At 43.0% G+C, this 14,008-nt stretch overlaps 1 protein-coding gene across 1 annotated transcript; it reads right to left on the bottom strand.

Moving 5' to 3' along the window:
• Positions 1-3,642: 3,642 nt before the first annotated feature.
• Positions 3,643-6,911, bottom strand: LOC125909632 (cathepsin G-like). The gene is made up of 5 exons (XM_049612990.1): positions 6,721-6,911; positions 5,804-5,951; positions 5,228-5,363; positions 4,806-5,060; positions 3,643-4,406 (listed from the first exon to the last, which is right to left on the bottom strand). The coding sequence occupies exons 1-5, from the start codon at positions 6,773-6,775 to the stop codon at positions 4,233-4,235; spliced, it is 768 nt and encodes a 255-aa protein (XP_049468947.1). The 5' UTR covers positions 6,776-6,911; the 3' UTR covers positions 3,643-4,232.
• Between the last annotated feature and the right edge of the window lie 7,097 nt (positions 6,912-14,008).

Below are 14,008 nucleotides of genomic sequence, written 5' to 3'. Positions count from 1 at the left end.
GCCCACGGCCATGTGGCCAAGGGCCTGGGAGAGGAGAAAGTGTGAGGAACAACATCTTTTCATTGGCAGAACTGGCTGGGAGTTGGGAGACCAGGGTCCAGTGTTGTGCCTGAGAAGAACTCACCCCAGGGCCGTGCTGGTCGCTTTCCTTTCTGGGCCTTCTCTTTTAATGGAGCTGGTTAGTGTCTATCAGTGTCCTTCAGAATTGTGACTTTCTTAAGCCATGAATATTTTCCTTAAGTAAAATTTGGACCTGTGCTAAGTATTTAAAATTGATGAGCTGTTCTGATGGGGTGGTGTGGGGTGAGGGCTGGTCCCTTCGTTCTCCTCCCCTTTCAGGCGGTGCCCCAATTTGAAAACCATGTGACAGGATGGATTCTGACTAATGGCTTGTCCACCAGAACAGTCCTGCAGGCCCAGTGGAGACACAGTTTTGGAGAGCTGGGAACTAACTCCTGCAAATCAAATTGCCTGTTGCTGGTGAGAAGTAAAATCCTCAGTATTGCACACTCAAGAGTTTCTGCTGAGAGGCTGTTTAGCTTGAGGAGACCAGGAACCAGCCAGAACTGCAGGTCAAAGTATATGATTTTTGAATATAATTCACTCTGTTTTTACCAAAAGAAGGAAGGATGTTCTCAAGAGGCAGGCAGTTAGATCATCTAGTATCATTGTAAAAGGAAACAAGAAAAATGGTGAGATTCTACTCTATCATAAGACAGAGATAACACAGCGCTGCTATTTTAAGCATATGTAGGCATTGTCTACCTAATCCTCATGTATTTATTTTTTCCTTTAGAATATTGATATACATAATGATATGCTTTTTTTTTGTATATTAAAACAACACAATAAGATACAACGAAGTGTAACTCTAAGAAAAGATGAAAAAAAATGCTGTTCAAGTGACAGAAACACAAAATAGCATACTTTACCATACATATTAATGTTTCATTAGTCTTACAGTTAGTTACTAGTGGCCATAGTCAATAATCTATTGTTGATTAGTTTAAAAATATCACATAAGAGATAATTAAATAAGAATGAAATAAATTTTTGAAACACCTATGGAAACACTCAATCTTAAATAACTTAGATGTGTATAATTATTTATTACATATTATATTATTATGTTTTACTTTTTGTTGTCTATTTTGGCTAACTCCCCAGGTAGCACTCTAAAAATTAGTCTCCCTAGTACTGGGAGAAATATACTGGGGTGAATTTTGACTTTCTGTGCCTTTTTGCAGGGGGCAACATTTTTCTCCTAAGACCATGTTGACGGTGAAGGGTGCAGAACACATTGTCCTGGGATGGCAGAAGTGCAAGTGCAAATGGTGTGGTTTGGGTTGGCAGAGATGGGGTGACCCTAGTGCCCACATCTTCAGTGTCCCCTACCTCTCAGCACACCTGTTTTTTTGGAGCAACAGTCTGGAGACAAACTTCACTTTCTGTCAAGGCTGGGTTCCCAGGTCCTTTGCATTCCGGTCCCATTTCTTCTGTCGCTGTTGACTCAAGGTCAGGGCTGTCCTGTAGTCTCCTGTGGAGGTGACAGACGCCACGCTCCTTGAAGAACCCCAGTCCTCAATATCCCTATCCAATGTCTAACTTTCCGTACCTGTCCAACTTGCTCTTGGAGCACCCACCTTTCCCCGCTTTTCCTCAGACACCATTATCAAGGTCACCACCCCTCACCTCTGTAGCTCTGCTATAGCTATGATGAACTGCCAGTGTCTAGTTTCTCCTGACTCTGATGCTCTTCCTTGGGGGTTGGGGGGAAGGTGGGGGTGGTGAGTGGAGGCACCAAGTCTCTGTAGATAGGAAGTCTGCTATAGCTATTGGTTTGGGAGAAGTTCCCAGTTGGGTTTTCGCGTACGAGCTTGTCATGGTTGTTTTATGGCTTTTCAGTCAAGTCAGGAGGGCATGTAATACAGAGTTTGCACCTGGAGAAAGAAAGTGGGAGAAACCGAGTCCTTTTGCACTAGTTTTCAGTGTGCAAAAGACTTTCTTCCCAAAGTTTTGCTGCTGCGGTTTACTTAATAGGGAAGAGTGCAGACCTGTGGAGGGGTGGGGATAGGCTTGGCTTCTGAGATGCTCATGATCAGAATTGTCCTCTGGAGGTGAACACTGTGAGGTCTGTGGCAATCTTCCCAGCAGGGCAGCGGGAGGGAGAGAGATGCCTTGGAAGTGCTGACTGGCAGAGAAAGACATGGAGGTGAGATGGGTCGGCCCTGGTGTTTCCTGGGCACTGAGTCCAGAGTGGTGCTCTTGGGCTCTGAGTAAATGTCACAGAGAGGCAGGGCTAAATGGACTCATTCGTCGCTCTCCCTTCCCTTTTCCCCACCACCAAGTACTCTTTCTGTTTGCCAATGCAAACACTTAATAATGAGACTGTTATCCCCCAGAACATGCAAATAATAGATAATTCCTATGGATAGATGATAACAAATATAGAGAGTGCCTGTGTATTGTCAAAGATGTGATGTTGATTGCAATTTGGTTGATGAATGGCTTACACTGAATATTATAGGCAAATGACTTTCTGATAAAAAATAGTCATACGATAATGATTAAATTTACTTCAAAGTATTTTTGTATATAGCCAGTTAGACTTGATAAAATATGAGTTCAGTGACCATTCCATTTAAGATGATGGAAACTGCAAAAAGTCAGATGGTAAATGTCACACTGCAAGGAGTAATTAGCATTTTGATGGATGTAAAAAAAACCCAAAACCTTCCAGCTGATTCTGTACAGTTATCTTAAGAAGGTGTTTAAAGTATGGTTTAAATTATGCAATTTTTAGTAATCTTTTATTTGAATATAATATTGGTATACACAGCTATGGGCTAATTTTTAGGGTACACGTCCTTATTTTAGTCAACATTTTGTGTGGAGTTTTGTGTAACGTTGGAGTATCAACATAAGAAAATGAGAGTGCCTAGGTGGCTCAGTCACTTAAGTGACTCTTGATTTTGGCTCAGGTCATGATCTCACGATTTGGTTCATGGGATGGAGCCCCGAGTGGGGCTCTGTGCTGACAGTGCATAGCTTGCTTAGGATTCTCTTTCTCCCTCTCTCTCTGGCCCTCCCCGACTTGCATGCATGCATGAGCGCACTCTCTCTCTCTCGAAATAAACATTAAGAAAAGAAAGATATTTAAAAAAAAAAAATTTTTTTTTAACGTTTATTTATTTTTGAGACAGAGAGAGACAGAGCATGAACGGGGGAGGGGCAGAGAGAGAGGGAGACACAGAACTGGAAGCAGGCTCCAGGCTCTGAGCCATCAGCCCAGAGCCCGACGCGGGGCTCGAACTCACGTCCGTGAGATCGTGACCTGAGCTGAAGTCGGACGCTCAACCGACTGAGCCACCCAGGCGCCCCAAGAAAAGAAAGATATTAAAAAAAAAAAAAAAAGATGAGAACAGTGGTCTGTAATTCAGTGGGGTTTGGTTGTAGCCTAAGGGTTTAAGAGAAGAATGTTGGCTGTCCATAGGCCCTTGGATTGCTTCCCTTTCTTGGCCATCGTGAATAACGGTGCTGTGAACGTGAGTGTTTGGTCGCTATTTTTAAGCAAGCAAATCTTTATTTTTTTCTTCCTTCAAGTACTTGTATGGTTTCATTTTTTTGCTTTTAGATATCTGATTCATTTGAGGTTTATTGTGGCTTACAGTGCAAGGAGTAGGTCCAATTTTATCTTTTTCCCCCCAAATGACTATCTCGTTGTTCCAATACCATCTATTGAAAATTCATTGTTTCTCGGTGATTTGAGATGCCACCTTTATCATATATTAAATCAAGCTTTGTATTGAATTTCAACTCTGTCCCTTTGGTCTCCCTGCCCTACACATAGCACTGGCATACAGTTTTAGAGTCTACTTTAATACCTAGTAGGGGAATCTCTGGTAGGGTGAAGAGTAGAGAGCTTTGTCCTGAGAAGAGATATGTCTTTCCACCCTTCTCCCAGGTGGTGGGGGGAGGAGAAATGAGGGAATGGATGGCCAGGAGGAAGGAAGTAGCTCATCCTGATCTCCAGAGTGGTGTGGGAGGGGTTAATTTGTCCTGGGGAAGAACCCCATTTTCCTGGAGGAGCCCAGACTCTGTCCTGGCATGTGCTTGTTGTGTACCGAATGATGTTTAATGAACCCATGAAAAGTTAGTTAATTCCACTCTAGACATGGACATTTATTAAGGCTCTGGCCACCCCCTCTGGAGCCGCCCCAGAGCAGAATCAGTCACAGCGGCGTCCAGGTCTGGTTCTGCTGCTTGAAGCGTTCCATTGTTCTGTTTATCCAGTTCACGAAGCTGGACACCCTGGTGAAGACTGCGGGAGGAATCCCCCTCCTGTCTCCATAGGAGACAATCCCCTCGGCCACATTGTTACATATCAGGGGGCCTCCGGAGTCCCCCTGTGGACAAGGAGAGGAAAAGACCTTAAACCAGGCCTCTGGGCTCCTGCTGCCCTAAGGCCTGGCTCTCAGAGAAAGCAGGGGCGAGTGGGGGGAGGATGGAAGGGCGGTGGAAGTATGGAAGTCAACCTTCCGGTCTTTCCATGGTTGGGCTTCAGGCCTGGCTAGAGTTACTGTCTCTAGCTCAACCCAAGTCAAGGTGCCTTTGCCTTCTCCAGGAAAACACTGCACACGTATATGTTGTGTGCCCAGTGCTCCTCCCGTTACCCTAGAGACCAGATTGATGGGAAAAGACCCTACCTCCCTCTGCTCTGACCCCTCCAGACTGACGCCGCGGGGAATAGCCTGTTTCGACTGCCCAGCCTGTCAGGCAGTATTGGCAGATGCCCATGGCCTTACCAGGAAGGCGGACTTCCTCGAACTTGGGTTCCCCACACAAATTTGTGTTTGGCCGGTGTAGAAATTGAAGCGATCGCGGCACCTGCTATCCCTCTGCACAGTTAGCTGCACCTCATGGAGTCTGTTTGTACTCCTGCTCAGGCTCACCAGGCCCCAGCCTGCCACGGTGCACACAGCCCCAGGTCTCAGTCTGGCCTGTGCCTGAGGCAGAGACACTGTCCTCACAGCTTCACTCTGTTGGATTCTGTTTTCCAGCTGGCAGGAGAAGGGGAGGGGGCACTCAGGGGCGGTGTGTGCAGCACACCGTCCCTGCCCTGCGGCTCTGCCCCTGCCTCCTCCTCGGCCTCCCAGGATGGCCAGGCCCCCCTGCACTGGGAGTGGACTGGCTCAGCAGGAGAACTGGAGGGTCGGGCGGGCCGTACCTGCAGTAACATGATGTCATTCACGTTGCTCTGTTGATTGTAATCAGGGTGGCGGATGGCTCTGAGCACAGACCTGCGCTGCTGGGTTCTTTCCTCCCTCCTGATGTTGTGGGCCCCCAGGATGACAGTGATAGGACTGCAAAGGAGAGGTGGCCTAGGGGTAGGCGTGAGCCTCAGGAGCTCAGCCCGCAGGCTCTGCAGGCCAGGTGGACAGCCCAGGGCGGCAAGACTGCAGCCGAGGGAACTGAGGGGACAGGAGGGTTTCAGGGGCCGAGTCCTCTGTGCTTCTCCTCAGCCCTGAGCTGAGGGTGGTGGGGGACGCAGTGACTGAGCCTTGCTTCCCCTGGAATAAGTTGAGAAATAGCTTGAACTCCTATTTTGAGCCCTACTGTGTGCTTTCATTGCCTCCTCCTGCTCTTTTTGATCATGTCCTCCTTTTCTCTTCATTCACCCTGGCCCGTTCTCCACCCCCAAATCCCACTCGTCTCTTTTTCCCCTTCATTGCTGGAAGCTTGCTTTCACATGGCTGGTCAGGGGCTCTCCTGGGCCTGCGGTACTGGCACACGAGCTGCTCACCTTCCCCAGCAGTGAGCTGCCGTCAGCACAAAGTCTTCTCTCACCAGGAAACCCCCGCAGGTGCTGTACCCCACTGGAGTCTGGATTATAAGAAAAGCCATGTAGGGGCGGGAATGAGGCCTGGCCTCTTGGCCTCCGATGATCTCCCCTGGAAGGAAGCATTGCGCACTTATCTCTGTGCTTGCTGACCCTGTGGTGTGGGCATCAGGGTGGTTGCTCCACAAAGGCTGGCAGGTGAGGAGGCGGGAGACATGAGGGAGTGGAGGAGTTGCGGGTGAGAATTGGGTTTGCAGGGCACCACACGTTGGGGGAGGACTCCCGGGTTTGGCAGGAACCACTGCTGGCTCCCCATCCCAGACCTGAGCTCCCTCCCAGCTCCCCGGAGGATAGCTCTGGTTCCAGGCAGGGTCAGATTCAGGCTCCCACCATGAGGAGAGGTGGTCTGCTGCTGGGTGGCAAATCTGGAGCCCTCTGGGGTGGCCTCTTCCGAAGTTCCCTGGTACTTAATTCCTCAGGGAGCTTCCCAGGTCCCTCTGAGGCCTCCTCAAGGTCAGCGCATGAGCAGCAGGGGACTGGTTTTTCAGATTCTAGACATGAGCTGATGGTATTGTTATTGCTGCATCCTTATTTCCTAGGCTCGGACACACGGACTGCAGAATGAATCTAGAGAGCACATGTATATCACATGTCCTTTGTGCTGGCAGCAAGTCCAAAGGTTTCATGTACACCAACTAACTTAACTCTCATTGAACTCTAGGAGGTACACACTGGTATTCTTCCTAGTTTATAGATGAGGAATCTGAGGAACTGTGAATTCAAATAACTTGCCCAATGGTACAGAGTTAGGAAGCGTCTAGGCAGTCTGGCTCCAGGGTCTGTGAGAGGGGTCGGGCCTGAGGTTGGGGGTGGTCACTTACCTGCCCCAGCCCCGGGGGGTAGGAGAAAGGCCATCAGGAACAGGAGCAGCTGCATCTTCTTGGGAAGACTGCCCCAGTCAGATGCCGCTGCCTCTCTCACTTGCCAGACTTGTACCCCCCAAGAGAGGAAGGAAGTCTGGGGGTGGGGGCTCAAGAGCAGTCCCGTACTCCTGCTGGTGTGACAGGTTTCGTCACCTGTGGCTGCCCAGGAAGCTTACCCACCAACTGCCGGTGATGTGGGGGGAAGAGAATAGTCCAAGCCAACGCTGTCCTGCACAGCTGCTGAGTCAGTGCTGGCAGCAGAAATGGGCACCTGGGGTGACAGGGAAGGGGGCTTGGGGCCCTGTGTCCCAGAACCCTAAACCCACCAAATTCAGTAATATCCCAACAAGGCAGGAAAACTGGTAGCTGCCTATCTCCTCTGTTTCCTGCCTTTCCAGGATGAGAGCCTCAGTCCTTTGGCACTTGAGTTCTTTAAATGAATGCACATTTCCTAGATTGCTTATTTATTTATTTTACTTTTTTTTAGGGAGAAAGAGAGTGCATGAGAGTGGGAGAGAGGGGCAGAGAGAGGGGCTGTGTGGGGAGCCTGATGTGGGGCTAGATCCCATGACCCCGGGATCATGACCTGAGCCAAAATCAAGAGTTGGATGCTCAGCCAACTGAGCCATCCGGGAACCCTCTAGATTTCTTCTTTAAGTCATATTTAGTAAGGTGGGGCCATGGGTGAATGAAAGATAGGTGTGGGGTGGTGGTGGTATGTGGTGAGGACACTAGGAATAAGTCAGAAGAGGAGGCCAAAGAGTGAAGAGGAAGCCTGCCTATCTTTACCCTTTGGTCCCTGGACCCCCTGCTGGCACCTTTGCTGCTCCCACTTCTTTCTAGAGGTTGTGGAGGCAGATCAAATAGCTCCCTCTCCTGAGTGGGTAGAGTGCACTGCCAGGGAAGGAAAAGGGCAGAACAAGGCTCTGCCACTGATAATTACTTTCTCAGGGCACTTGAGCCCCAACAAACTCTCCGTGAAAATTATCACACATTTGAGAATTTCTGTTTTCCTGCTTCCTACTTAAGGTGAGGACCTTTTTATCCCAGAATGCTCCCTGCACACAGAAAAGACCTAGAGGCTTAGTTTTGTTGAGAGCTGTCAGACCCTGGCTGAAAAACAGCAAAGATCCTTTTCATCCATGATATGAGTCCAATTAACTTAATCCCCGTTCTTTGCCCCCAGGGGCTTCTAACAAGGGAACGCATGCTTGCTGTGCTCCCTGTAACACATAAAGCACCACCTACAATACATAAAGAACATGCAGTCCACGTTGAGAAGAAGCCAGTACAGAGTAACACAGACACACTTAAAAATACTTAGAAGATTCTGTGGGTGCACAGAAAAACATTGTAATATAGCATAATTTTTGCGAAAATGTCAGAATTAAAAACTAATACAATTCTCAAACTTTTATGGATATGATGGCCCCATTTGAATATCTTATGAAAATTAAGAATCCTCTCCTTATATACAAATATACATGATTTTCACAGCTGCAAAGAACTTCATCCTTCTCTGATACATGCTTAATGATGGCAACCTTGTGAAATTTCTTTCTGCATCTAGAAAGAACTGTGTAGAAAAAAGAGAAACTATTATAACGGCTTTATTAGTGCCTTAGCATTTGGGACAATTTTAATTTATTGCTACTTAAATGTTTTCAACACTTTAAAAGCATTAGTTTATGGGAATGCAAGCTCGTGCATCCACTCTGGAAAACAGTATGGAGGTTCCTCAAAAAACTAAAAATAGTTTTTTTTTTTTATGACTATGACTCAGTTTTTTATGACCCAGCAATTGCACTACTAGGCATTTATCCAGGGGATAGAGGTGTGCTGTTTCGAAGGGACACATGCACCCCCATGTTTAAAGCAGCACTATCAACAATAGCCAAAGTATGGAAAGAGCTCAACTGTCCACCGATGGATGAATGGATAAAGAAGATGTGGTATATATATTCAATGGAGTATTACTCAGCAATCAAAAAGAATGAAATCTTGCCATTTGCAACTACATGGATGGAACTGGAGGGTATTATGCTAAGTGAAATCAGTCAGAGAAAGACAAAAATCATATGACTTCACTCATATGAGGACTTTAAGAGACAAAACAGATGGACATAAGGGAAGGGAAACAAAAATAATATAAAAACAGGGAGGGGGACAAAACATACGAGACTCTTAAATATGGAGAACAAACAGAGGGTTACTGGAGGGCTTGTGGGAGGGAGGGATGGGCTAAATGGGTAAAGGGCATTAAGGAATCTACTCCTGAAATCATTGCTTCGCTAGATGCTAACTAATTTGGATGTAAATTTTAAAAAATAAAAAAATAAAGTTAAAAACAAACAAACATTAGTCTAACTCTTTTAAAAAGGGAAAAGGATAAAGACCAGCCTGAGGGAAAAAGGGGAGTAAAATGTATGCTCCCAATGATCTACATAGAAATGTGGACAGAAGAGTTCATGAACAGCGACCTAGGATTTCATGCCAACCTTCCCACGAGAAACAATCCCAAGCAAACCTGTTCAAAATATCCCAAACCTTACAAACCTCAAAGAACTGCCAATGCAGGAGTGTTTATCACGCTACAAAGGAAGGAATAATGGGCGTTAGGTGGCTACTACTGTTCTGAGGGAATTTACTGAACCTACAAAATTCAAAGCTCTGCTTTGATGGCCACATAAGGTGAAGGGTGTAGAAATCAAAGACCAAAACCCACACAACCAGGTCCAACCAGAGACACTCCTCACAATGAGCTGGGACATTAAAAGTCTATACCCTCAAAGTAACAAAGAAGAGATAATGAGCTCATCCCTGCAAGTGATTTCATGAAAGATTGGAATTACTTGGACCTTTCATGGAATCTCAGACCTTGAACTTGCATTGATGTGGTTATGGACTGTGTCCCAAAGTGCCTGATGGAATCAAATGCAAATCTAGAGGAAATTCACTTAATTCCAGGGTTTGATTTATACCTAAAAATTATTTTTCAAGTAGAATGACAAGCATATAGTCAAATATAAACAAGAGGATAAGCAAAGAGATAAGACAACAGAAGTAGGAAATGATAGACAATAAGAACAGAGAACAAATTTAATTATTGGGATAAGTGTATTAGAATAATAAAATATAGATAATAAGACAATTATGCTGAAATAAAAACAAGCTTTAAAAAAGCTGTGGGGAACACGAACCTTAAAAAAAGTGACAAAACATTTGAAAAAGTGAAAAATGTAATAACCAAAATTAAAGTCACAGTAGAAAAACTTAATAACAGATTAGACAAAGCTAAAGAGAATTACTAACCTGAAATGGCTCAGAAAAAAGTGTTAAGAATGGAACATAGACAGACCTAAAGATAAAAATATAGAAAATAATAGAATTAGAAGATTGGACATATATTTACTTGGAATTCTAGAGGAAGAAGAAAAAACAAGAGGTCATATAAAATAGAATAGTGGCTGAAATTTTTAAAAAGTTGATGAAAAATATCCAACTAGAGGTTAAAAAAAAACTTCAAGCAGAATAATACAAAGAAATTCATACCTAGAAATCATTGTCTTAAAGAAATGGCAGAAATCTTTTAAAAATTTTTTTTATTAATTTATTAAGTCAGCTCCATGCCCAATGTGGGGCTTGAACTCTCAACCCTGAGATCAAGTGTTGCATACTCCATTGACTGAGCCAGCCAGGCGCCCCAAGAAATGGCAGAAATCTTAAGAACAATTGGAGAAAGAAAGATTACTTTCAAATTAATACTGGATTTGAGGCTGACTCCTTAGCAGCAGCAATGAGTGAATACTCTCCAGGAAGAAACAACTTCATAGTCATTTGGGAAGATTTTAAAAACACATCTTTTCTTTAAAAAAATTGTTTTTAAAGGTTTTATTTTACTTTTGAGAGAGAGAGAGAGAGAGACAGACTGTGAGCAGGGGAGGGGCAGACAGAGAGGGAGACAGAATCTAAAGCCGTCTCCAGGCTCTGAGCTGTCTGCACAGAGCACAATGTGGGGCTTGAACTCACACACCATGAGATCATGACCTGAGCTGAAGTCGGAGGCTTAACTGACTGAGCTACCCAGGTGCCCCTAAAAACCAAAACTTTTAGAAGATAAGATAGAAGAATTAATTTTTTTACAAACTTAAGGTAGGGAAAAAAATCTTGAAATAGGACGTAAAAAGCCCTAATATAAATTATAATTACAAAGGAAAAAAATAGATAAATTGATCTATATAAAAATTTCAGAAATTCTGACCGCTAAAGCCACTATCAGCATAGTGAAAAGTAAAGCTACAGAATGGAAGAAGATATTATCAATAACTGAGAAAGGGTTTGTATTTGGGAGATACATGTGTGCATATTTGTATATAAAAGTCATATTTCTATATAAGCCATTGGAAAACCATTATGTAATTTTGAAAATCTACATGAAATTGACAAATCCTCAGAAAATTTAATGAAACATATTCAATAAATTTGCATTTTCTTATAAACACTAAATAAATCATTCAGTTATAAAAAATATTCCATTAAGGTCAGCTATAGACTCATATGGCTTCACTGGAAATCTCTACAAAATATTCAAAGAATACTACACAATTTCTTCTAGAGAGTAGATGGTACCTATCTCCTTTATGAGACTAGCAAAATGTTGAGGCCAAGCCCAATGAAGACAATATGGGAAAGAAACATTACAGGCCGTATCAGTTCAGAATATTGATGCAAACCAAATCAATCAATTAGCAAAAAGATACCATGACCTTCCTAGGAATGGGGAGGGGTTTCATTCAAAACTCAGTTGCTGAAACACGTCACATTGATTGATGGAACAAGAAACATATGATTCTTCACTTGAAGCAAACCAGGGAAAACATTTGCTAAAATTCACCCTCATTATTAAAAAAAAATTTTGGTAATCTATGAATAGAAATGATGGCTTTAATCCGGTAAAAATTATCCACAAAAATCTCACAGCAGTCCTTATACTTAAGGGTGAAATGTTGAATTCTTTTTGTTCAAGAGCAAAACAATACAAGGACACCTGAGTACCCATAATTATCATTTCTCTTCAACATCAGACTGGAGATTTTAGCGAGTACAGTTAGGCAGGAAATAGAAGTGAAAGTTATGGGGAACAGGAAAGAAGGAAACAAAACTGTCATTGTTTGAAGAATGATAGTGTACATAGAGAATGCCACAGAATGGACAGATAGATTATCATAATTAATAAGATAGTTTAACAGATTTGTTAGTCACAAAATCAATTTAAAAATTAATCACATTTCTGGGGTGCCTGGGTGGCTCAGTTGGTTAAGTGTCTGACTCTTGATTTCCATTCAGGTCATGGTCTCACGGTTTGTGAGTTCGAGCCCTGCATCTGGCTCTTGCTCTGTCTGCCTACCTCTCTCTGCCTCTCCCTCACTCTCTCTCTCAAAATAAATAAATAAATATTAAAAATTAATCACATTTCAATATGGATAGCAATACTGTTAGGAAATGAAATTTTGGAAAAGGTAATATTTCAATGGCATGAAAATGATCAAATAACTAAACACAAATCTAAGACAAGATGTGCAAGATGTCTTTGGTGAAAATTATAAAATTGCATTAAGAGACACTTGACAAAACCCAAACACAGAGAGATTCTATGTTTGTGGATTGGAAGACTAAATATTATAAAAATATCAATTCTCTAAAAGTGATCTGTAGATTCATTGTACTCAAGAAGTATTTCATACAACTTAATCAGTTCTAAAGATGTGTGGAAAAACAAATGGCTAATAGCCAAGACGCTCTTGAAGAATAAGATGGGAGGTCATGCTTTTAGCAAATAAAGCCATAGTAAGGAAGATGGTGTGGTAGTGATATGGGCACAGGAACATAGACTGATGGTCTGGGAATAGAGATCCCATACACATTTGGGCACTGACATACACATATGGACACATATGATATATGGACACTTGATTGATAATGGAGTTTGAATGGCAAAGCAGTGGGGAAAAGACTATTTTCTTTTTTCTCCCTGATAAACACAACCAGGACAATAGATTCTTTATGGTGTCCTATAGACACCCCCAAAATAAAACATGACCTTTGTCACATACCATATCCAAAAACCCATTTTCAGTGGATTATGGATCCGAGCATAAATAAAGATTTGAAAATATAATGTAACAATGTCTTCATGATAGGTAAAATTTTTAAATCATATGCATAAAAACACTAATCATAAAGAAAAGGATTGATGAACTGATACATTAAAATCAAGAGGAAACAAAGACAATAGGTAGAGGGGGTCAAAGATGCTTATAACACACATAGCACTTACATTCCAATTATGTAAAGAACTTCTATAAATCAGTAAGAAAAAGACAATTCAATAGAATAATGGGCAAAAGACTTGAACAGCTTCATCTCGAAAAAGAAAACATCCAAGTGGCCAACACACATAGGAAAAGATGTTACTCTCAGTAGATACCAGAGAACCAACCAGTTTAAATCACAGGGAAATACCGGTTACAGTCATCAGGTTGACTCTTTTCCTAAGTATATATTCTAGAGAAGCATGCGAACATTTCCACCAGATACATGTCCAAGAAGGTCATAGCAGCGTTATTCATGAAAGCCCCAGACTGGAAACAGTAGTAAGACTCATCAACAGCAGCACAAACATCAAATCGTGGTATACTTACATAATGGAATATTGCATATCAATGAAAATAAATAACTAATAACCACATGCAGTCCCACAAATAAATCTTACAGACTTAATGTTGAGAGAAAAGTCCCTGAAGGATTACATTCACTGTGAAAATGAAACTATTTTGAATAGAAATGCGTCCATAGGGGGTAAGGCATGATGCAAAGCAGGGAAGTGGTTATCACAAAAGTCACAACAGTAAGTTAATTCTGGGGTTGGAGGGCAGAGAGGGCATTTTTAGCAGGAAGAGACATATGGGGGCTTTCTGAAATTTGGCCAGCATTCTTAAGTGTATATATATTTCATGTGTGTATATTTTGCAATAAAAATTTCTTTTTTTTATTAAAAAAAATTTTTTTAACGTTTATTTATTTTTGAGAGAGACAGAGACAGAATGCGAGTGGGTTACAGGCAGAGAGAGAGGGAGACACAGAATCTGAAGCAGGCTCCAGGCTCTGAGCTGTCAGCACAGAGCCCGACGCGGGGCTCGAACTCACCAGCTGTGAGATCATGACCTGAGCCGAAGTCGGATGCTCA

The sequence above is a fragment of the Panthera uncia genome (assembly GCF_023721935.1).
Source record: "Panthera uncia isolate 11264 chromosome B3 unlocalized genomic scaffold, Puncia_PCG_1.0 HiC_scaffold_1, whole genome shotgun sequence".
Taxonomy (NCBI): domain Eukaryota; kingdom Metazoa; phylum Chordata; class Mammalia; order Carnivora; family Felidae; genus Panthera; species Panthera uncia.
Note: the sequence above shows the minus strand (reverse complement) of the source record. Positions and strands in the feature narration are given on the sequence as shown.